Source organism: Cryptomeria japonica, chromosome 10 (assembly GCF_030272615.1).
Source record: "Cryptomeria japonica chromosome 10, Sugi_1.0, whole genome shotgun sequence".
In the NCBI taxonomy this organism is placed as follows: Eukaryota; Viridiplantae; Streptophyta; class Pinopsida; order Cupressales; family Cupressaceae; genus Cryptomeria; species Cryptomeria japonica.
The window spans coordinates 42,515,928-42,539,442 of record NC_081414.1 but is presented as its reverse complement, the minus strand read 5'-3'; the positions used below and the strand labels follow the sequence as shown (position 1 = coordinate 42,539,442).

General features: G+C 35.2%; 1 protein-coding gene across 1 annotated transcript in view; it reads left to right on the top strand.

The window, feature by feature from the left end:
• Window positions 1-23,515, top strand: part of LOC131048815 (aspartic proteinase 36) — a 112,193-nt gene that overhangs the window by 41,501 nt on the left and 47,177 nt on the right. The window contains exons 7-8 of the mRNA XM_057982888.2: window positions 1,608-1,698; window positions 13,569-13,644. Of these exons, the coding sequence (XP_057838871.1) occupies window positions 1,608-1,698; window positions 13,569-13,644 (167 nt within the window). The remainder of the gene's footprint in view (window positions 1-1,607; window positions 1,699-13,568; window positions 13,645-23,515) is intronic.

The window sequence follows — 23,515 nt, the reverse complement described above, 5'->3', positions numbered from 1 at the left end:
CACTGATGGTTATCGGGTTAACTATGTATTCCGATTCACATCAGATGTGTTCCCAGCAATAAACAAATAATTATCGAGTTGCTTTCGGGTGGCAAAGTATGCACCGCTTGGGATATATAACCTTTAGTTAGTGATCGGTGTCAATTAACTTAGACACCGATTCCCATCGGTTAATATGCCACGCCAACACCATCGTGAATACTGATTGGCATATACACTATGTTACGTGAACCCCGATTAGTATCGGGCTGGTAATAAATTAAACACCGGTTGATAACATATATCAAAGGGTGTGATCAAGTAGTGTCTTGATCGGTCATGTCCATAAGACATGACCGGTCAAGGCACTGCTTGATCCTCCCCTCTTGCATATATATATCATTTGATATTTGTGAAGAGGATATTGAAATCGAAAAATACTCCTCTCACCTGTCAAACAAAGAAGATAGTCAGATTTATAATAGAGATAGAAAATTGCATAGATATAGAGAATACAATTAAGAATACATCTTGCATATTGAATTGTAAATTGAACATCATTTACAAAAGACGATAGCTTATTTTAGGCTAATTGCATTTATTTAATTGTTTTAGAATTAGTTGTTTTAAAGTAGCTTTATTTCCTGTTTTCTGTAGATATGGATTAGATTGTTATCCAAATATCATATTATTAATTTTATCCTTAAAACATTTTTCGTAACAGTTTATAAATAAGTCCTTTGAGCATTATTTGTAATGAGAGTTTATGCCATACTTTTGTTGCAAAAGTTTTCATTCAAACTGTGAAGTTAAATCATTGTGCTTTGTTGTGAGAATTTGATAAGTCAGTAATAAGAGAATTCATGTTTAATTTTATGCAGCACTCATTTTTCTTCTTATAAGTAGCTTTGTATGCTTTTAATAAAATTGCTTCTTTTCAATCTTGCACCAAGTTTCTTATTGTTAGTCAAGTGCTGATTTTGTTTAAACTATTTTGTTGAAATGAATCTGCTGATCTCTGCTTTAATCAATAGATAGTATTGTTGTTTAGCTGCATAAAGAGAAAATCCTTATGGTGAGATAAAGAACTTTCAAATCTTGTACTATAACCTCCGAGATCAAATAGATAGGTTGAGTTTGCTTTCCACTATTTTGTTTTCGTGCAAAACTCTCAATGATAAAAATGTATAGTGAATAGAAGTAGCAAGCTTGTTTACTGTTTTACACTAAATCCCTTTTAGATTAGGGAGATACCCTTGTGAATTTGAAAAGATGATTCCTCACATATTGTTCCTATTTGAGTTGTTCTAAAAAGGACAAGTTAAAATGCTAACAATTGGGTTAGCAACTCAATAATTACACTAAGCACTAAATGGATTTATTAGAAGTTATGAGGTTACATGATTGGGAAAAGAACTCTTCAAATAAGTGGTTTGTTCATATCCAAAGTCAATATTAGTCACATGCTATCCAATGATTTTAGCTTTGGTTTAAGTTTTTATTAATAATGCCATTGAACTTTTAGTGCATTTGCAAAGATAGTTTATTGTCCATTCATAGGACCTACAGGGCCTTTCATTCTCCAAATAGTGTACTACTAATCATTTGTGGGAATGTGTTCCTTGCAGTGTCAATGAAGCATTTCCAACGATTACATTGTATTTTGAAGGAAATTTGTCTATGGCAGTTAAACCTAATGACTATCTTCTATTATCACCTGTAAGTTGTTGATCTCTTTACTTAGTTTAGAAAGAGAAATGGATCTTGAATTGTTTTAAACACTTCACTTGCATTCAAACCAAATTACATGTTAAATTGCAACCTTATATGAATTTTAAATCTAATGTATGTTGTAAAGATCTTAATTTTAAGTTTTAACAGCACTGAGCAAAATGTTTGCTTTTTTACATGTGGTCTTTTTATTATCAAGCTATCTTAATAAATTTACTAAGATTGAGTTTTGATGAACTAATGCTAATTTTGACATCTTAATATTTGTTGAAGACCGTTAACATCACAACAGAAAAGTTGTTCAGTTTTCTTATAATCCCTTGAGTTGTCTTGTATAGAATGATAGAGAATGGTCGTCATTTTCATAAGTAAATTGTAAATCATAAGTTGGTTTCCTTTTGCTACTAGACAATAGAGGTAACAATTGAGCTCTAGAAGCCTAATAATGACTTGAGAGTATAAAAGATAAGATTGTTTTTGTATTGCTGTTAAAATAATATTAATATCTTCTATAATGGTCATCTTCTATTTTTAGTGGTCATCTTCTATTTTAAGTTGTAGACTTATTTAGCTTGTTAAGTTAGCTTTTTATTATGTAATTAGCTTTTAAGCTTTATTTAGCATTTAACTTTTTTTCGTTTTAGTTAATTTAGCTTTTATGCTTAATTTAGCGTTTAGCTCTTTAATCTTTTACTTTAACGTTATGTTCTAATTATAGAACATCGTCTTGTAACCTCTCTATATACGTGTATATCATTCAATGTAATCATTCGATTATTGAATCATTCATTCAATTTATTTTTCATGGTATCAAAGCGGGTCGATGGGATTTTTTAAAGTTTGGCGAATTTTTTCATGGCCTTCTTTCTGGAATATTTTCTAGATTTTTTTTTATTGTTTTTAAATAAAAAAACGATTTTGCTTTTTTGAGGGTTTCGAGGGTTTTTGGTTCGTGGGCGAATTTCTTTGTGCTGGGCAGCAGTTAATGTTTTTTAAAGGGTTTTGAAGATTTTTAGGCCTGCAACTTGGAGGTTTTTTTTTGCAGATTGAAAATTTTCCTAGGGTTTCTGCAATTTTCGACTAGGGCTTTGACCCTTCAGTTCAAGTCGAAATTTTATTCTGGTTGCAGATTCTTGGTGGGTTTTTCGAGACCTTAACTGGGTCGTCATCAGATTTTTCTGGGTGCATCGTTTTCTGTGCCTCAATTTTTGAGCCGTCAGATTTGCATTCTGATTTCAGATTCTTGGTGGGTTTTTCGAGAGCTTTTTTTGGGTTGGTTTCATATTTTTCTGGGTACCTCGTTTTCCATGCCTCAAATTTTGTGCCAGCAAATTTGCCTTGGAATTTAAAAACAGTTAGCGATTTCTACTAATTTTGTGGACGTCGAGAATTTTGGTGTCTTCTGGGCGCCATTTATGTTGTACATCCGACCTAGGGTGTCTGCCCCTTTTTTTTTTTTGCGTTTTTTTGGGAATAAAATCGTCAATATTTTTATGGTTTTTTTTCAAAAAAATCAAAGGTATTTTTTTATTTTCTGCAAATTATTATTTTTTTCTGATTATTTTCAGGAAAAATTTCAGGTTTTAAGTTTGTAGAAAATTTTAATTTCTGGGTTTCTTCCAAACCTCGAAATTCACGCTTTGGGATTTGTGTCTCGAATTCCACCCCAAGGTTTCAGATTTTTTGCAGTTGCTTCTATTCTGATTTTTGAATCAGTTTCTTCTGTCTCATGATTTCACTAGGTTGACCTCGTTCAACCTCCATTTTCGTGATGGCATATTTGACATCATGTTGGAACACAGTCAAAAGTTCAACAACTGCCACAACACTTGGAAACAGTGCATGTGCACGATATCTGAGTATCGTTACCTTTATTAGATTGATTTAGGCCAGACCTCGTCTTACAGGTCATATTCAAGGTAGAAAAGAATGACACATATTAGTAAGAGCACATGTTTTTGTCTTGCCTACTACTAAAGGTAGAGAAGAATGACACATTTTATAAGAACTCATATTCCTTGTATTTTTTGTTGATTAGTCAACAACTAAACTAATGATCATGATGTTTTTAGAGCTCTTGATTATTGCTGTATATTTATAAAAATAAAGATTTTACTGAAGTAGTTTATAGATAGAAATATTTTTACTATAAACGTGATTTTATATATACAAATAGACTTAATGCCCAACTGATTTGCATAGTTGCTTAATCATTAATGTAGAAAACATTGTCAATCATAAGACTTTGTTGCATCTTGACCATCAGTGAATCCAGCTTTTGGAGAGTCAACATTTCTATGTATAGTATGCCACTAAACCCATAGGCGTAGCTGTAATGTTGAGTGTAATATTGAGATAGTCTTAGTTCTATGCTTATTGTGATTGATGTTATCTTTTTTATTTTCCCCTTTTAGGGCAACTTAAGCTGGAACAATTTTAGGAAATCCTCTATTCAAATTTAAGGGGAAGCTCGTTGATTTAATCTACTTTTAAAATCTAAACAATACACAAGTTTGCTATTTATGGACACTGTACAATTTTTATCATTTGGGGTTTTGCATGAAAATTAAATATTGAGAACAAATTAGACCAACTTTTGTTTTATCTCAGAGGTTGGAGCATAAGACTTGCAAAGTTCTTATCTCACCATGATAGTTTTCTGTTCATACATCTAAATTATAACATGGATTAAACATAGTGTTTTCCATCAACAACTGGATATATTTGAACAAAGAAAACAACAATGACAACTATAAAAAGGATTAATAACTTAGAAGCATACAAAGCTATTCAAAGGATAGAAGACAAATGTTATGCATGTTGAAGTAAGCAACCAAGATTTTCAATTTGCAACACCAAATAACTTTCACGCACACAAGAGAGAAGCAACAACAAAAGATGCTATTCTACCAATCAAGAATACAATAGGACTACAATATTCAAAAGATTACAAAACATGCAAGAGATTCTCTTCTTATAAAGGCAAGACGAGACTTAGAAAGGCATAGGAATATGACAAGTGTCATAATCATATGCAATGAGACAAAAAGAGATAAGTATCCTAGGTGTACTCTAGAAGCTACCTATATAAACTTAACTCCTAAGTATGAATATATTCAAAAGATTACAAAACATGCAAGAGATTCTCTTCTTATAAAGGCAAGGCGAGACTTAGAAAGGCATAGGAATATGACAAGTGTCATAATCATATGCAATGAGACAAAAAGAGATAAGTATCCTAGGTGTACTCTAGAAGCTACCTATATAAACTTAACTCCTAAGTATGAATATCTTCTAGAGGGGAACCAATTAGGGAATAACCCTTTTCATACCAACACGCCCCCCTTAAGTGCAACTTAGGGTGGAATAAACCAATGGAAAGAATGCAAAAAATGGGTATTGACAACAAGCCTTAATGAGGTTCCCATGTACAAACTATCTCTCACAAATAAAGAAAAGAAGAAAAACTTTATGAGAAAAATATCCTCTCCAAAAAAGAGAGAACATCCAAACAAAACATGAGAAGTGAAGGAAAGACTCAAGAAGACCCCCTCAAGGACAACTTTACCTCAGGCATAGATCGCAACTGATAAAAACGAGGCGATGCCAATGGTTTAGTTAAGATGTTTGCAACTTGCTGCTCTGTAGGCAAGTACTCTAAACTAAGAACACCATCTTGGTGAGCTGCCTAATGAAATGTGTGTAGATCTCATTATGCTTAGTATGTTGATGCTCCACTGTGTTGTGTGAGATATGAATGGTACTTTGGTTATCACACCAAAGAGAAGTGGGATGATTAGGAAGAAATCAAAACTTAGTCATCAATTAATGAAGCCAAAGAATCTTTTGACTAGCCAAGATTGCTTCTGAATACTTAGCCTCTATCAATGATGATGCAATAGTTGTTTGCTTCTTGCATTACTATGCAATCGGATCGAAACCAAGGCAAAAGAAAAAGCTAGAAGTAGACTTCTAATCATCAACATAACCAACCCAATTTGAGTCAATGAAGCCCACAATCTAAGAAGCTCTTGATGTGTAATGAATGCCAAAGTGTGAAGTGCCCTAAATACACCTCAAGCTACATTTGGCTTCCTTCTAGTGACTTTCATGAGGCTTTGTAGAGAAATGAGAGACAAGTCCAACTATAAAGGAAATATTAGGACAACTATGTGTCAAGTACGTAGATTGTAACGCCCCGCCAAGGAACCCTAGAGGATATGAGCAATATACACATGGAATGCATGGAAATATTTTTTTAAGAGTAATCAAGTGACATCATGCATATCATATACAAGTATAATGCTTAATCTCAAGGTAAAGTCAACTATTTGTTAACCAACCATGCACATGCGGAAGTCTAGACTCTCGAAACTCCATCCGAGTTAACTCAATCCACCTCTAAGGGTTCGTTAACATCGCTACCTTAGCAACGCATCCGAGACCGGATCAATTACTCATGACCCACTAGGAGATGACTAAATCAACTCCCAACACTAAACCAAACACATCTATGTTCATTTTAAAACACTAATTGAAATGTTCCTATGATAGCATCATTATAAATCAAGAATAGAGAAGCATAAGAGATCATACTTTGTGCCTGATTCCAACACTAGTGCACGTAAAGAAATGTCATGCCCAAACTTTTGGGCACGAACGGGAATTTTTTTTTTTTAAAATACTTAACTAATTATCGACTTACTTATCTAAAATGATGCATCTTGGTTTGATCTTAACTATATTTGGTGTCAATCAGGTAATTCAATTCAATTTAGTAATGAAGATAACTAAATTATCTATGAGCTAAAATTTCTCCCAAAAGGAAATTCACTAAGCTTCGTTAATAAATAATTAAAATCTCAAGTATAACGTTTAATCTCAATTTAAACGTTCTAAAATTTATCTTATCTTTCTTAACCCGTTAGGATTTCTAAATTTAATTTTGTCCTAGTTTTCTTTTAAGATTAACAACCTCACTAAAGAATGTCCCCTTAAATTTAAAACGCTTCTTAATTAAATTCTAAATAGGCCACTTGACCCCACCAATATTGCTATGAGTTATTATTATTATTACTCCTTTCTTTTTGAAACAAATGGGCATGCTCTACCCACGAGTTTATAATTTTTCCCCTTATAATGCTCCTACATTTAATTTCTAATTTAAAAGAACATTAGGTAATGTTATCAACTTCCATTTGAGTTATCAATCATCTAAAACAAATTTAAAAATTACTCATATATATATATATATTTATATACATACGTATTGGTATGTGTATATATATATATATATATAAATACGCATATGTATTTCTTATATATACTAGAATATTCCTTATGTTACCCTTAACTAATTACTTGATTAACCACCCCAAGCAAATATAATTCTTTTATAAATGTTTATACATACCTATACACATAATTTTATATATATATATATATATATATATATACATTTATATATATATATATATATATATATATATATATATATATATATATATAACTATTCTTTATTATTACCATTTACTAAATTGCTTCTCCAAAAGAATGTAGGGATTTGAACCCCCTTTTTTTTTGTTATATTATATTTTCCCCCCCCACACACACACACTCATATTATAAAACTTAAGTGGGTGTTTGCCCTAACCCGAGCTAGGGTTAGGGCGATTAGAATAATATCTCCTCTTCTTTTTTTTTTTTTCATTTCTACAACCCCTGTGTGTGTTGTTGCAGGGTGGGTCGGCGGCCGAGGGGCAACCCTAGCCGAACCCCACACCCTCTCCCCTTATCTTTTTTTTATTTGCTAACTGGAATGGCGGAGGAATGGAGAGGGAGACGGGCGGAGGTTTTCCCTTGAAGAAACCGCGGCGTGGGCGAGTGAAACGGGCGGAGCGGAGGGTTTGGAGAGGGCGGCGAAGCGGCGGAGCGAGTTTTTTGTTTAAGCGCGGGTGAAGAGTATGCAGTGGGCGGGGTATTTCCCCCGGGCGCCACTGTGGCTACCCACAGCGCGGCCGGGCGCCGCCCACTGTGGGTAACCACAGTGGCGGCCGGGCGTCCCCCGCGCCACTGCCGGCCACTGTGTTACACAGTGGTTCGGCTCGCCCGTTAAACCCTCCCTCAGCTGTTAAAAAAAACATTAACGCGATACAAAAAAAAAAACGTTTATTTTTCGTTTTGATATTTAAATGCAAATGTATATATATTTATATATATATATATATATATTTTTATATATATATATATATATATATATATATATATACATGTATGAATGTATATATATATAAATATATATATGTATTTATATATATATGTGTATATATATGTTTTTAAATGACTTGTTTATCAGATCTCCTTTTCTGTAAATTAATATTATCAGAGCTGTGAATATTATTTTTTTTTTGTATAAATCAGATTGTCCAAACAACATTTAAGGAGCTAAAAATATTAATATAAATCTCTTTTGCTACCATTTATTTTATTTTATTTTTTTTATATAATCCCATATAGGCTTTCCTTTTGTGTTTAATCTTAATTTGTAAAACAACAAAATGCATTTAAAGGGATTTCCTAGTATGTATTCCTCTTACTTAGTAACAAAAGTACCATTATCAAATGCTAAATGTTACTTCCTTTTTTTGAAAAGAATAAACTATTACAATAAATTTCATTTCTGCAATAACAGGAAATAAATGACTGTTTTTACTTAAATTTACAGCAGCCTAACATTATAAAGAACACGTAGCATAAAATTCCATTTTCTTGCAGAAATCATAATAAATGCATTTGCTTCTCTTTCTTTTGTAAAACATAAAAATTTTCATACAATCAAATATATTACTTCTTTCATTTGCAACTATCTAAAATAGGGAAAACATCATGTATTTCATTAGCAAGGTAGATACAAAATTATTATGGATACCAAATAACATGAATACAAATGGGATGAAATCCCAACAATGTTTCTTCTCTACATAGTAACTTGAGAATAATACAACACTTTCTCTTTCTTGAAAGTAAATACTACACATGCTCACTTTTCTTCCTTTATACAAACTACTACATTGTAACTATCTTTTTTCCTTTTTTTTTAAAAACACTTTTCTGCAACACCAAACAGCAACATAGTTCTTTAATCCATCTTTTCCCATTCCGATGCAACCTGCAATAAAACACATTTTTGACCATGGGAAGCTCACCTCCCAGCCTAGGCTTACTAGAAGCCACCCCCGAGCTTGGAGAACCAAGCACTAGACGGGTTACAAACAAGCAACTCCACAACAAACATAGGAAGACACTTACATTCAAATTTCCCTTCCCAAGCTACACATTCACCACTTTCATGGTGACTCTTCCATGGGTGGAAGTGGACCAAGTACCAATGGGGAGAATGCATGCCAAAAAAAAACAACACAAGCCACCTCATGGCAACACAAATGCAACAAATACTTCCACAATCCTTATGCCCCCCAAAAAGGCTCAAGGCTATATTTACTCCCCTTATGACCCCCAAATGCATACACAAGGCTATGCAACAAGGGTCACAAAGGACAACCTTGAGATCACTCTCCATAAGGAGAGCCTCTCACCCATGGCTGTCATACTCCTTCCACCCCAAGATCTTCCTACCCTCCCAAGAGTAGGAGATCTTGGACACTCCCAAAACAAGAAGAACACAAAACAAAACACATAGAAAAGAAAACTACACTTTCTTAACTTCAACAAAACTTCATAAAACACTCTCATTACAAGCAACTCTTTTCTTTTACAACAACATAAACTAACACATACAACATAACAAGAGGAGGTAAGAAGTAACCAACCTTATTCTGCCAAGAGGTTTGCTAAAATTAGTTGGGGATGAGCTGCCCACTTCCTCACTAACTTTCTCCAAATTCCACCAAAAGTGCTAATCTCCTACTAACTTTTTCAAAACCAGCATAATCTCCAAGAATGGAGAGTGGGTGATTACCCACTAAGCCTCCAAATTCTTGCCTAAGAAGGCCTCTCACACACCTCCCAACCCCTTGGGTGAGGTGTGAGTTCCCATTGGTTGCCCTTCCCAAACTCTTACACATTACCAAGATTGGAAAGGGAAAAGGTGGAAGAAGATGGGGAAGAGAGTTTGACATCTAAAAGGAAGGTTCTCTATCCTAGGAAGAACTTTCTAAGTTGAATTTTCGTTCATCTTGGAAACACCCCTTTTTGAAGTGACTAAATAGTCACATGGGAGAAGCCACATGCTGCAAAATACCCCTAACCCATAGGTACACCCTTTGGACCTTTGGAAAAGCCTAAAAACTTACCCTAGGAGTCCATTAAACCCTTTGGAAACCCAACTGAAGTTTACCTACGGGTCAAACTTGAGTTGACCACTCCCAAGACTCCCTACCCAAGGCAAATTTGGGACCACACTCATGTTTTTGAATGGCTTTGGTAGAAACAAAACTCCCTCCAAGAGACAAGTCAAAATCAATGACACTAATCAGCACATGTGTCAAGTGACACAATAAAAATACAATATAAAAAATCACACATAGGATTTGTCTCTTGTAGGATTACACATATACACATAAATTAATTTTAACACTCAAGCATTATACACTTCACAAATAAAATACATTACAAAGGGGTGTTGTCTCTCCAAATAGACAACTCCCGGCTTAACAAACGCACATCGGTCTAGGCTTGGTTCTCCATATAAATTCCATGGTCACATGGATAATTTTCCTGCGCATCTCAATTAACACATTAGTAATTCCAAATAATCACATTTATACATAATCAAATACATGGATTCCATAGCACATCAAACACTCATACATTAGGCAACAATAATTCAATATCTCATTTGTTTCAAATTCAATTTCACATAAGCAATTAACATAATTTTCCAGAATTGAACCACTCATAAATAAGCATCATTTTTCTATCATCAAAATAAAATCCTGCAAATTTCCAATAATGACATTCACCATCATAATGTAATTCTATTCTAGTAACATATCTAAAGTTTCATAATCATCATGCATGAAATAAAGCATCAACATATGTCAGTGTGATCCAAATCATGGAATCATATAAGTTCTAAGTCCATAAAGCATAAAATAAAGCATCCATAATAGTCTCAATATGCAAATAACTGAAAATGTCAAACTGAGTCGAGGTAGGGCCTCACAAGAAATACCAATCCATATCATATTAAGTATTACATCCAGCTCCAATTGGAGTGTCCATTTCATACATGATCAATGATACATCGCATGTATCAATATACAAATGATCACGTCTTGCAAGAGAGAGAGAGAGAATGAGAAGAATCCAATGTTGAGGAAGGAGGTAGAACCCATCGAGCTAGTCACGAACCATGTCCTTCGATCCCCAACGGTGTTTGGCAACACCACCCGACCATGTGGTACCCTCAAGTCCACCCCACCATGCTCGTAGAGATAGTCACATGACCCAAACAGTCATACAAGCATACAAGGCAATTGATAGGCTTACATAGATACATCACTCAGCATGGAGCATATACTCAACATGAACACATCAACCCAACAAGAGTCATAAAACCACAACAAGATGGAAACGCCAACAGTGCATCAATATAAGAGAGGGTTCTCGAGCAACAATAAGCAAAACACCAAAAAAGTGAGGAAGCATCCTCAGTTGGCAACAATAAGGGCTAGGAGGCACCCACAAGAGAAACACCAAATTTTCCGCATGACATATATCACAAGATAACAAAAAGATCAAGCGACATTAAATCCATAGGGTGCTACCCAATTATTAGGACCTAGATTCTAGAGTGCTAAGTGTAGGGAGTGTCATCATGTGTGCTTGAAGGGATGGCACCAGATATAACCAAGTAGTCCTCTCATACACACGAGGAGACTCAATCATGCTAGATCAACGTCCCACGGATTGCCAAGCCTTCCCAATACATCCTTAGCCTCATGCTAGCACTCAAGGCATGCAAGGGGCAATATTATCTTATCATTAATGTTTTATCCTGTTGTGACTGTTTCACACATCACCCCATTGCAAATGGGGACCCCCACTTTTTTCTGCTTTCTGGGTTAGTTGTCTTAGTTTTGTCATCTGGTGCTGTCTTTAGCTATTAACCTTTTACTTGTAGGAGGTGCGATGCCCCAAGTTGTTAGTGATAAAGTCATGTCTCCCTCTTTAGGATGGAAATGAGTCAATTAACTCTCAAGGCCTTAGCAATGAACGATTTGAGATGATCATTTCACTTGATCATCGTCATCATATGCCTTCAAAATTAGAGATGAAAAATTGAGTCTAAGTATGAAGAGCTGTCAAAGAGAGTGGAATGCTTGAGAAGAGGTGTTAAGGCATAGTGCAATCAAGATGAGGTTGTGCTGATGATGAAGGACCCTTAAATTGATGGAACAAGTGTCACTGTTAATAGAATTGAACAAGTGAGGTCATTGTTAGTGACCACCAAAAAGTCCAACCTGCCTCTTCTAGCACTGCCAGTTGGTGGTAAGATCTCCGACCTACCTTGAGATCATTTCCAATTGCCTACCTAAAGCCCGCAGGTTGGGAGATTCATGAATTCGATAAGATTAGTGTTCCTTGAAGTCAATGCCTTAGAATTTTTAAGCTAATGATGTTTGAAATGGAGGAGGTTGCATGGTAGTAAGTGGAAGCATGTTAAAATGCTAAGTGAGTAAGATGAACTCACACTTTGGTGTCACTTCCATTTCACCCCTAAAAGTTCGACCTAGCTTATACCCATCCAATTGGAACCAAAAAGTTTGAACAAGAGCATGACTTCCAGTGCAAGATCAAATCTATGACCATTGCCATTGAGGGTTTAAATCCGCGACTCGCAAAGATGATTTCCAGTAAGTGGTGAAAACCACGATCACTGCTAGTGCATCCCCAAAACCTTGACCATTGCTAGTGGGGTCCAAAAAGTCCGACCATGCTGAGTGAATTTCCAACTTGCCTTGAAAAATCTGACCAAATATGTGGAAGAGAGCGCAATTTATCAAAGTTGATTGAATGAATGATCAAGGGTGATAATCAAATGATATAGAAGGCAAGGTTGGAAGCTTTCACTTCCACCTAAGGGCTAAATCTACGATCATCTTGCAAGCATTGTGAATGCCTATCAAAAAGCCCGACCTTCCTAGTGTCACTGCCGGTGAAGGGTGAAAAGCCCGATCACTTTTGATGATGGCAAGTTCATTGTGGAGGAGGAAACTCACGAACTTCCACCTAGGCCTCAAAAGCCCGACCACTTCCTATGCCTCTCCCAAAATCAGCGAACTTCTAGTGGAGGGTAAAAATCAGGACCTTGAATCAGCATTGCCAGTTCACTGTAGGATCCACAATAAGGGAGAGGTATATGAGGAGGGGCCTGCTTGAGATGAACGTTTTATTCAAAATTTTAATAAACAAAAGTTTCCTTAGATGTTTCCCATTTATTATATTTAATTATATTCTTTTTAAAAAAAATTAGATGTTGATCAAGTAACCATCCAACATTGAAATAAAAGATTGCAAGTAAATATTATCTTGTTAGCTAGATATAAATGTCTTATGAGGCCTTTTTTGATCCTAAATTACCCATTGTATCTAGGCTTTATTTGAATTAAGTTTTATTAAGTTTATTTATTTTACATTGAACGCAAAATTTATATGGTAGTATTCATTGGAAATTTAAAAGGGCATGTGAATCTTAAGTATGGAAGTGGCTAGATAAACATCAATATTTTAAAGATGAATGTGTTAACAATATTCCAACCTATATCTATTATAGATTGAATTAGAACAAGCAATGAAAACATTTTAATGAGCACCTGCTTTTGCTTGTTTTCTAGGGAAACTATTGGACTATTGGGTGGCAAAACAGTGGAAACCAAGGAGAGGAGAACAAGTACATGACAATACTAGGAGGTAGGAGAAGCATCTTTAGTTAAATTTTCTTGGATGGATTGCTTATGTATCTGTTTTGCTCAAATGGCATTTCATGTGGTTGTTAAATTGCCTCATTCTAAGAATTTCTTAATGTATTTTTTGTATGTTTCCTACAGAATGTGTCACTAGTAAATCATTTGGTTACAGCTAGGAATATGTTAACAATATAAAAATAGTAAGTATTCAACACCTTGTTGTCTGAACCATTGGTCTTCATATCCCCCAAGGATTACCATATATTTATTAAACATAACAATGTAAATGCTATGGACTTTCCTTAAACCTAGCTAGAATTTTCCCTTACTTTAGGTAATGGCTATAGATGGAAATAAAATGATCCTTATGATTTTAGCTATGCATTTACTAGACATGTTGATCTGTTAACAATCAACCATGAACATGACTATAATGCTTTTCTTTCCTTTATTGTGCTGCCAATAGAATCTGAAACTACCAATTTGAACACTTTACGAGCCTTAAAAGGGTATTATTGGACTATTACTGATTGATAGTTGCTCTGCATTGATTTATGATATCAAAGCAAACATCTAGAGGTAACAATTGGACTATTACTGATATATGGCTACTCTACTTTGATTTTTATGATACCAAAGCAAATATTAATATAAGATTTATGGCTGATCTATAGTACTTCACTAAGCTTGATTTGACTTCTATGTATCATCAAGCCCACATATAGCCATGTGATGTTGGAAGATGGCTTTTAAAATCAAATTTGGATTCTATGGGTTGCTGTCATGCTTTTTGGCCACATCAATGCACCTGCCACATCCATGCACAACATCAATGATATTTTTTGATCCCATCTTGGCACCTTTTTGTCACCTACCTTGACTACATCTTGGTCTATAGAAAGTGTTGCGATGACCACCTTGTTAATGCATAGACAATTCTGGATCTTCTTAGCCATATAAGACATATTCTTGAACACTATTCTATTGATTTCCCTCAAAGTGAAAATACCTTCATTACAGTCCTCAATGTTAAGTAAATCTCTGTTAAGCTTGAAATTGCTCTTCTTTCTTATCATATTAGGTTTTTCTTTAGTATACATTTGAATTCTAACCTCAATAGGGTTGTGATGTCCCTAAACAAGACTCCGTCAAGTATTGCTAATATTGAGAAAGCTCCTTGTATTATCTTTATAATAAGTTGATGCAATTGAAACAAAATAGTTTGAAGACGATGTATTGAGAATAATCAAGATTATTAAATGATGAATGTGAAGCAGTTTGATAGAAGAAGAAATAGATCTTTACTCTTGGCCAAACTTGAAACATATATACACTCTAAGGATGACAAACTCCTTTTGGAAACAAGTGACACTCATGAAATGCTAGATTCATTTATAAAGGATATTTACCAAGTGTTATATGGACCGATCTTCTTATTGAAAGAAAAAAGACTTAATTAATGAAGAAATATAAGTTAACATTACAAATCATAGTAAGCAAGCCATGTGAGGAATAGCAATATCTTCTAAGGGACCTCAATCCATCATACAGAAGATACATTACACAAATACTGTTTTAAGGGGGGCAATTCCTTTGACCATAGTCTGCGATAATTTCTTAAAAGATTCTATAAAGAAGTGGCCCGACTCATCAAGATAATACACATGATGAATGCTATCATAGTAGTGATATTATGTGAGGACAAATACAATACATACCAGCGGATTGTTTATACCAAACAAACAGTGATTAAGAGATTTGGTATCCATGTATGAACAACCAGCGATCATCTAAGCTTATCAATCATATATGAAGACAAAACAATGATACAAGTGATGATGCCTCGCTTGGATATTTGACCAATGCACAAGAAGGATTGATAAGGGCAAGGAAACTAATGAAATTATGATGATTAGTCTAATATGGTGTATTCTGTATGTATGAACCATAATTAAGCAGAACGGATAAGGAAATGAGTGATTGTTATATTATCAGCTAGTCCAGTTGAGGGAAGCAATCAAACTAATATCCATTACTGGCCATGAGATGATTGCAGTCAGCATCAATGTGGAATATGTCTATTTGATTGAATATAGTAATATTATTAATGGACACATCTTATCCCAAATAATCAATATAATCTAATATATTCCAACGTGATTACATCTACAGACAGTGATGAAATAGAGACTATTGTGGGCTAGCGATTCATTAACAAACAATCATTATTAAACCGAGGAGATGTGATCTGCTTATGGAGAGACATGATTAGGAAGAGATATGTCTCTTCAATCACCAAGCGATACAACCATTCCATCATGCATGATACATAAGGGAAGTAATAAAGAGAATGGAAGGGGGTCAGCGGAGGATATCAATAAAGCCATCTGAGACATTAATCAATATATAACTAAAGACGGCAAGATAAAAGGTTTGATTATATCAAATGCAGCGATTAGAAAAAGGATCAGATTAATCAATAGTTGATAATTTACATATATCCAAAAGGAAGAGAATTGCATTATGTAGCAATTATTACCTTTGAAATGCAGCGATTATATTTTGAAAACTATTTAAATATTTTACAAATGGTTGTGCATCTTGGGTGGCAACCTCCAAGAAAGGACATCATCATTAGATGTTTCTATTCATTCTTTAAAAGGATATATAATAAGATTGTGATGGGTATGAATAGGTTATGTGCAATGAGAGACTTCTGAGTATATGGAAATCAATATATAATATAGGAGGAGATAGTGAAGAGTTTTAGGAAAGACTTATGAGGAGATTGTAAGAGTTCTAGAGTAGTTTGTAAGGAGATGGCAATCAGTTTATGGGAGGTTTATGATCAGCATAAGTCAGAGAAAGTTATCAAGATAAGTTCCATCTTCTAAAATTATTCTTAGCATTATGATTTAAATATTATAGTAAAATGTCTTTAGAATCAATCAAATTATATTTATAAATGTATTAGAATTCTCATTTTAAGCTAGAATTGTTGTTTCAGGACTAAATTAAGGTGAATCCCAAAAGGGGATATTACAAGGGTGGTGATCAGATAATGTGCGAGTATGACATAATTCCCATCATCAATTTGATTAAAACTAAAATAATCATTGTAAGCATGAAACCTATAAAGTTTGCACTAAATTATTTTGTTACCATTTTGGGAATTACACCAAGTAATCCAAATGTCTTTATTTTCACCTTTCATACCTTCTAATGGATCAAAAAGTATCAAGCTATTCTTCATTTTTTTCTATAAGAATTCCTTATTTCCTTTCCAGCTCATTCCCCATATCACCCACTTTATCATCTCTGTTTTCCACCATATTAAAGTCCCCCAAGTTTAAAACCATCTTTTTTCAGGATGAGCCAAACCCTCTGTTACACTAGAACATCTATGGTCCTTGATAAACCTGACCCATCTATTATTAAGTAGAGTTACAGTGCCTCCCTTTCCTTTCTCATAATTATTGTAGAATTGTAAAGCATCTTTCCAAATGAACTTTAGACTAATTTCAAGCATAAACCTAATTGCTTTGACCTCTTGAAGAAAAGGAAAGTTGAGGAACTACGTAAGAATTTCTTGATAATATTTTTTCAATTTCCAACTAATGCAATTTATGCTCATCGTCTTTAAGAGAAGAGTTTACCACCTTAGGGTTTCTGTACAGCCTATCAAAAGTAAAGCATTTAGGATTTTTTTCTATTTTTTCCCGTTTTCCGTCTTTGGCTCATCCTCTCTACTAACTTGTTTCCTTTCCTTTTTTTTCTTTTCCTTTCTATCGCAACTCTCAGAATTGAATTCTCAATCCTCATCACTTAGGAACAAGGAATTATTTAGAATTAGCTCAGAATTAGCTCTTCCTTGCTGCCCTCCACAACTGTCTATCTTGACACAATCCTTACATCCCCTTTTGGCTCTATCGCAGAAGAGACACCAGAATTCATCTCAAGATAGTCTTCCTTGTTTTTCAATCTGGCCTGATTTATCTTTTCTTTAATTTTATCTAAAACTAATTCCTGATCAATTTTTTATGCCCAAAGTGCATTTCGTCTTTACTAGTGGAAACAACAGATTTTCGCAAGGGAGTATCGCCTTCTTTAGAACTTTCAGAGTCCATAGAAATATCCTCAGTTGGAGAATCATTTGGGGAATTGTCAATATTGTCACCTGTTTGCTTTTTGAATTCTGGTTTAAACTTGATATTGGCTTTTTTTAATTTTTGGAAATCTCTTTTCTGATGGCCTTCGCTTTTGCAAAGAAAGTAGCGTTAAGGCCACAAAGGACCTCAATCTTGCAAAGAGTCAAATGGCTACCCAAGTTTATTCCATTTTACTCAGATATTTCAACTCCATGGGAGAGAGAAACAAGAGCCCTCACATTCAAATGGGGTATGGCAACTTTGGTTTCCTCAACTCAGAGAACTTTCCCCAATGGTGACAACAACTAAGGGATAAACACCAACAATTGAGGCAGAAGATTTTTAATAGTGACCCATTTGGACATAGTACATGCCAAAACCTCCTCATTTAGCATATTTGGAGACCAAGAGGCTACCTTAAAAATAGACTTGCCAATATTTCATAATTCCTTACTTAGAGCCCTTTTTTGCATTGAATGATGTCTAAAAAATATTACAAATAAGCCTTTTTGTGTCATTCTACATAATGAAACATGAAGCCCTAGATTTTTACCCCATACATTGAGGATCCATTAATTGAAGAATTTCTTGGCAAGAAGATTCTCTATCCATGGCAGCAAAAAACAATATGTATTTTAACCTAAATTCTTCTTTAGCAACAGCTGCAAGCATGCCACAGTTAGGTTTGACAACAAGGGTTTTTAGGGAAGGAGAAGCCAATGCACCAATTTCTCCTCTAGTTTGTTGACCTCCCCCAACTCCTCCATCATTGGAAGACCGCACCTCAAATTTGGCTCCCATTAGAATTTCCACAGCATCATCCTTTGCCTAAACTAATCTATAAGATTTCTTCTCCAGACACATCGTCATTAAAATCTTCCTCATTTAATAACTCTGCCCCTTGCCCCTCCATTATTCCTCCTCACCCTGCAATAACACCTAGTACAACCTTAGCACCCAACAACTGGTGGGAAGAAACAACCAATTCAAAAAAGGAAATAAGAAAAATTAAAACCAACACAAAACCAACCAAGACACCACCCCAATCAGTGAAAAAGAGGGCCAATGATCCGAGAGTGGCTAAGAGAACAAAGCTGAATCAACTCAATGAGAGAGAGCTGCAACAAGGCCAACAATGGAGGACGACTGTTTGTCTTCCTCATGCATTTCAGAGCTCTCCTGCTATCTCAATCCTGAAGCCAACGACTTCAATATCAAGCTTCAATTTAATAGGCTGTGAAAGTACCTAGCTACAAGCCCTTCATTGGCTTATTCAAAACCAACACAACCTTTTATTAGAATTAATATAAAACACCTCATTAGTTTAAACACACCCATTCTAACAATGGGTCATCTGACATCTGACTCCAAAACCATTCCATAATAAATGATCATTCATTATGAAACACAAAGCAACCAATCTAAACCCTTGTCTTTGGCTAGCATAACTAACCACTACTAAAATTGCTATGTATACCAAAACTCCTACACCAATTGCATAATCATTCTTACAACAGAAAAAAATTCTAGAGTCCTTGCAATTGGATAATACAATCATCCACCTTAACAAGTAATACTGTGACTATCTAATACCTTGCTTGGGACATGATAGTAAAAAACATAGACAACAAACTTATGAAAATACCTCTTTATATTGTTGTTTCGTACACACATCACTAGACTTAACAATGAATACAAAACAACTTCAAGGATTGCCTTTGGAAATAACACAATAAAAAAGGCTTCCGGTTATAATATAAGGATAGCATCACTAGATTGTCGATACAAGGTTTCTTGCCCATGCACCATAAACCTTCTAAGCTGATTGGTATGCATTTCTTCCTCTATTTTACCATTCAAAAATGTTGTCTTTACATCCATTTGAAAAAAGACCAACCAAAATAAGATGCAAGAGACATAATTATCCTGATAAAAGTGTATCTCACGATTATAGCAAAGGTCCTGTTGTAGTCAACACCCTTTCTCTTGAAGAACCTTTGCGCAACAAAACTAGCCTTGTACTTCTCTAAGCTCCCATCATCTGCCTACTTCACCTTGTAGAACCACTTGAAATCTTCTAGTCTTGGCACAATCTTCCAAACATCATTTTGTTTAATGGAGTGAATCCGTTGCCATGGCATCTCGTCACACTTGCTTTGAATGTACCTGCTCCAAACTCGTAGGCTCCGCTGCTCCACATCAATGATGGAAGGCATCAATGCAACATAACTTGAAAACTTCATAAGAGAATTACTCACCCAAAAAAGAAGCCTTTGGTGGCCTTACTAGTTGTCTACTGTTGCATTGGAACCTAGCTGAATTGCATTTGGCACTCTTGTACTTTACAAATTAGCACTTGGGAGTTGGGACAATATTCTATTTACCCCCCTAACTTCAATAGGAGGTTCTTGAGAGTTTAGGCCATGAATGTGGACAAGACTTCTGAAGACGTGAAAATGAGAAATGTTAGGTTGTTCCCTTGTGAAGGCTTCATAATGAGTATTTTCTGTCAACACCTTGTGAGGACACACTTGCTCAAAATGTAAACAACATAGGTGCATGCCTCTGCTCCAAGAAATGTGGGCGAATCTAGGTCATGGATCATTGCCTTTGATGTCTCTATAATGGGTGATGTCTCTATAATGGGCTTGGTCTTCTTGTTTGCAATCCCATTTTGTTGAGGGTTGTAAGGCATAGCCAGATCCTTCTTGTTTCCTAAATCTCTGCTAAATCCATCAAAGTCTTTGGATGTTAACTTGTTCCCATTGTTAGGCTGTACTTTCAGATCAGCACCCGGAGCAGTTCTGTATTCACTTCTCTCAACCTCAATTTAAGAGGCTTTTGAGATTTAGAGGACCAAGCATCCTTATCAAACTTAATATTTCAGCTGTCTACTATTTTCCTATATGATGAAATGTAGACCTTGTAAGCATTTGACTCATTGTATCCCACAAACACACCCTCAAATTGGAAGGTTAAAAATTTGTCCTCTTCTTCTTTGGCACATGAATGTTAATAGGACTCTGAAACACCTAAAAATGATAAATGTTTGGTTTCTCTCTAGTGAAAGCTTCCTTTGGAGTCTTGTTCTTAAACTTCTTTTGAGGACACATCTATTCAAAATGTTAACCACACAATTGCATGACTTTGCCCAAAGAAACATGGGCAAATCTAGGTCATGAATCATGGCCTTTGATATCTCTATAATGGACCCATTCTTCCTCTCTACAACACTATTCTGTTGAGAGTTGTAAGGCATCAACTCCCTATTGGTCCTTGCATCTCTGTAAAAGCCAGCAAAATCCTTGGAGGTATACTTGCCTACACTGTTAGTCTGTTAGACCTTAAACTTAATATTTCTATGTGTCTGATTTTTCACAAGAGCTTTGAACTCTTGAAACTTCTGAAAGATCTCACCTTTGCTTTTCATTAAGTAAATTCAGGTTATCCTAGAGGAATTATCAATAAGTGAAACATAGTGCATAAAGCAGAAATGCAACTAAAGCAAAAAAAACGTCTAAAGTAAGAATAACTACTTACAGATTTTAGAATCCAATCTAAACATAAGAAAAGTAAATGTTGTCATGCTAAAGGATAGAAATGTCCCCAACTAAAAGTTCGGAATAATAAAAAAAAACTAATAAAAACTAACAAGCTGGACTAATATGATTAACAAGTTTATAGACTGATATCGAGCTATTTACCAAATGATGAATGTAGCATTGGTAGTTTTGAGTCTGAGGCTATTAGCCAAGGCTACAAAAGTAGTGCACATCACCAAACCCGCCATTGTTTGGGAGGGAAAAGCTACATACAACAATTTGGTGAGTGCATCCTGCTGAAGGAGAACAATTGTCAAGCAACATGTACAAAATGCAACAAGTTGGACTAATATGATTAACAAGTTCATAGATTAATGTTGAGCTATTTACTAGACAATGAATTTATCATTGCTAGTTTTGAGTTTGAGGCTATTAATGAAGGCTATAAAAGTAGTGCACCACACCAAACCCACCATTTTTTGGTAGAGAAAAGCTCTGAACAACATTTACAACAGGAAATTTTTTAAGTATGCAGTGGGTTAACAGTCCAAAACCAAGCCCCCCATTAAACTTCTTGCTTTGGATCCTCTTCCTATGGGCCCTTTAAATTGATGATTTAGATACCCCTACCCACCCCATTCCTTCGAAGATTCTCCTTTAAACAGATGCGTTATAGATAGATACCAACCCCATCTTAAACTCACCTCAATCTTTCACCAAGTGCCCCTTTCATCTGGTAAACCCTAGAAGCTAGCCCACAAGAGTTTTCACCTTGGACAAGCTTTGCAGCAGATCCACCCATTTTTCCAATCATACAACTAGTCCTAGCAGGTCTGTTGATCCTCCCCTCCAGAATAGCAATTTGTCACCCATTACACACATTTTCCAGTCTCATCAAATTTTCTCTTCCCATTAGGTTCCTTCACAGCCTTCTCAGATGAAATGGGTGTTTAGCCTTCCCACTCAGCTTCAGAACATAGCTAATATACCCCTTGCAACACGAGACCCTTGCCAACCCATCATAGCCTTGTATTGCTAGATTGATGAAGCAGGTCAAAGAAAATTGATTAAATATTAAATGCCCCTGTTTTGACACTGTTCACTCTCTATCCACATGCGCTTGAAGTTTGGAACATAAATGGAATAATATATAACTTTTCATACTTTCAGTACAATATGCATTCACCTTATTTCAAAAAAGTTTTTGATCCTCCAAGAAATCATTGTCCGCAGAGCCTCGCCAGAGTACAAAGGAACTTCAAATTTTTGAGTGTATTGAGCAGCCAATATGAATTTCAGACCAACCTACAGAAATCCAGATTCCTCCAAGTGAACCTTTCTGATAGCCTCCCTGCACACAGTCTCTCAATTGACAACAATTTCTATAGACAGTCTCCCTTTGGACAGCATTTTTGGGCAGCTTGTGTCTGCATAAGCCCATTTCAACTAATGTGAGTAGTCAACTAACAGTAGGTTGTTTTGGCCTCTTCTTCAAGGTAAAATAAAAGGAAGCTGGGTTATTTGGTAGGCCTTGCACAGGAAATTATCAAAGCCTTTATTTTAGGATAACTGTTGAGTTCTATGATTCTAACATAGCGGAATGTTACCATAGATCCACTTTTCTAATAAAATACAAGATCTCTATTTTGAGAATATTTGAAATTTGATTAACTACTGTTTGGCGTGTAGTTCTATTCAGGAGTTAACGAGGGACCATATTATAGGTGACAAAGCATAAGGTGATGTAATCTCAAAAATTATGGATTACCTGGCTTTATCAGACAGAGGCACAATGGCTGTATATTGATGTTAAGAACAAGAGAAGTTTTGAATGTGTCAAAAATAATTGAAACGTGCAATGTAAATGTGAGATTACTAAGGATTACAACATGTGAATTGATTAGAAGGCCAAGGAAGCTAGGATAACCTAGCTTGAGGCTCTGTTGGTTAATCTATAGATGTAGCTTGAGATTCAAAATAAACAGCATGAGCTGATTTGTTATTAATACACGGGTCTTATCCAGAATTTGAGTTGCCAACACAATGTTACTACTGTAGATGATTGGAAGTCTAATACCATAGCACCCGAGATGGACACAACTAGATTAAAGAACTTACGAACTGAGTATCAGCATAAAAAAATAGAGTAGGAGAAGCAGATTGTTTAGCCAAACAGAGTAAGAGT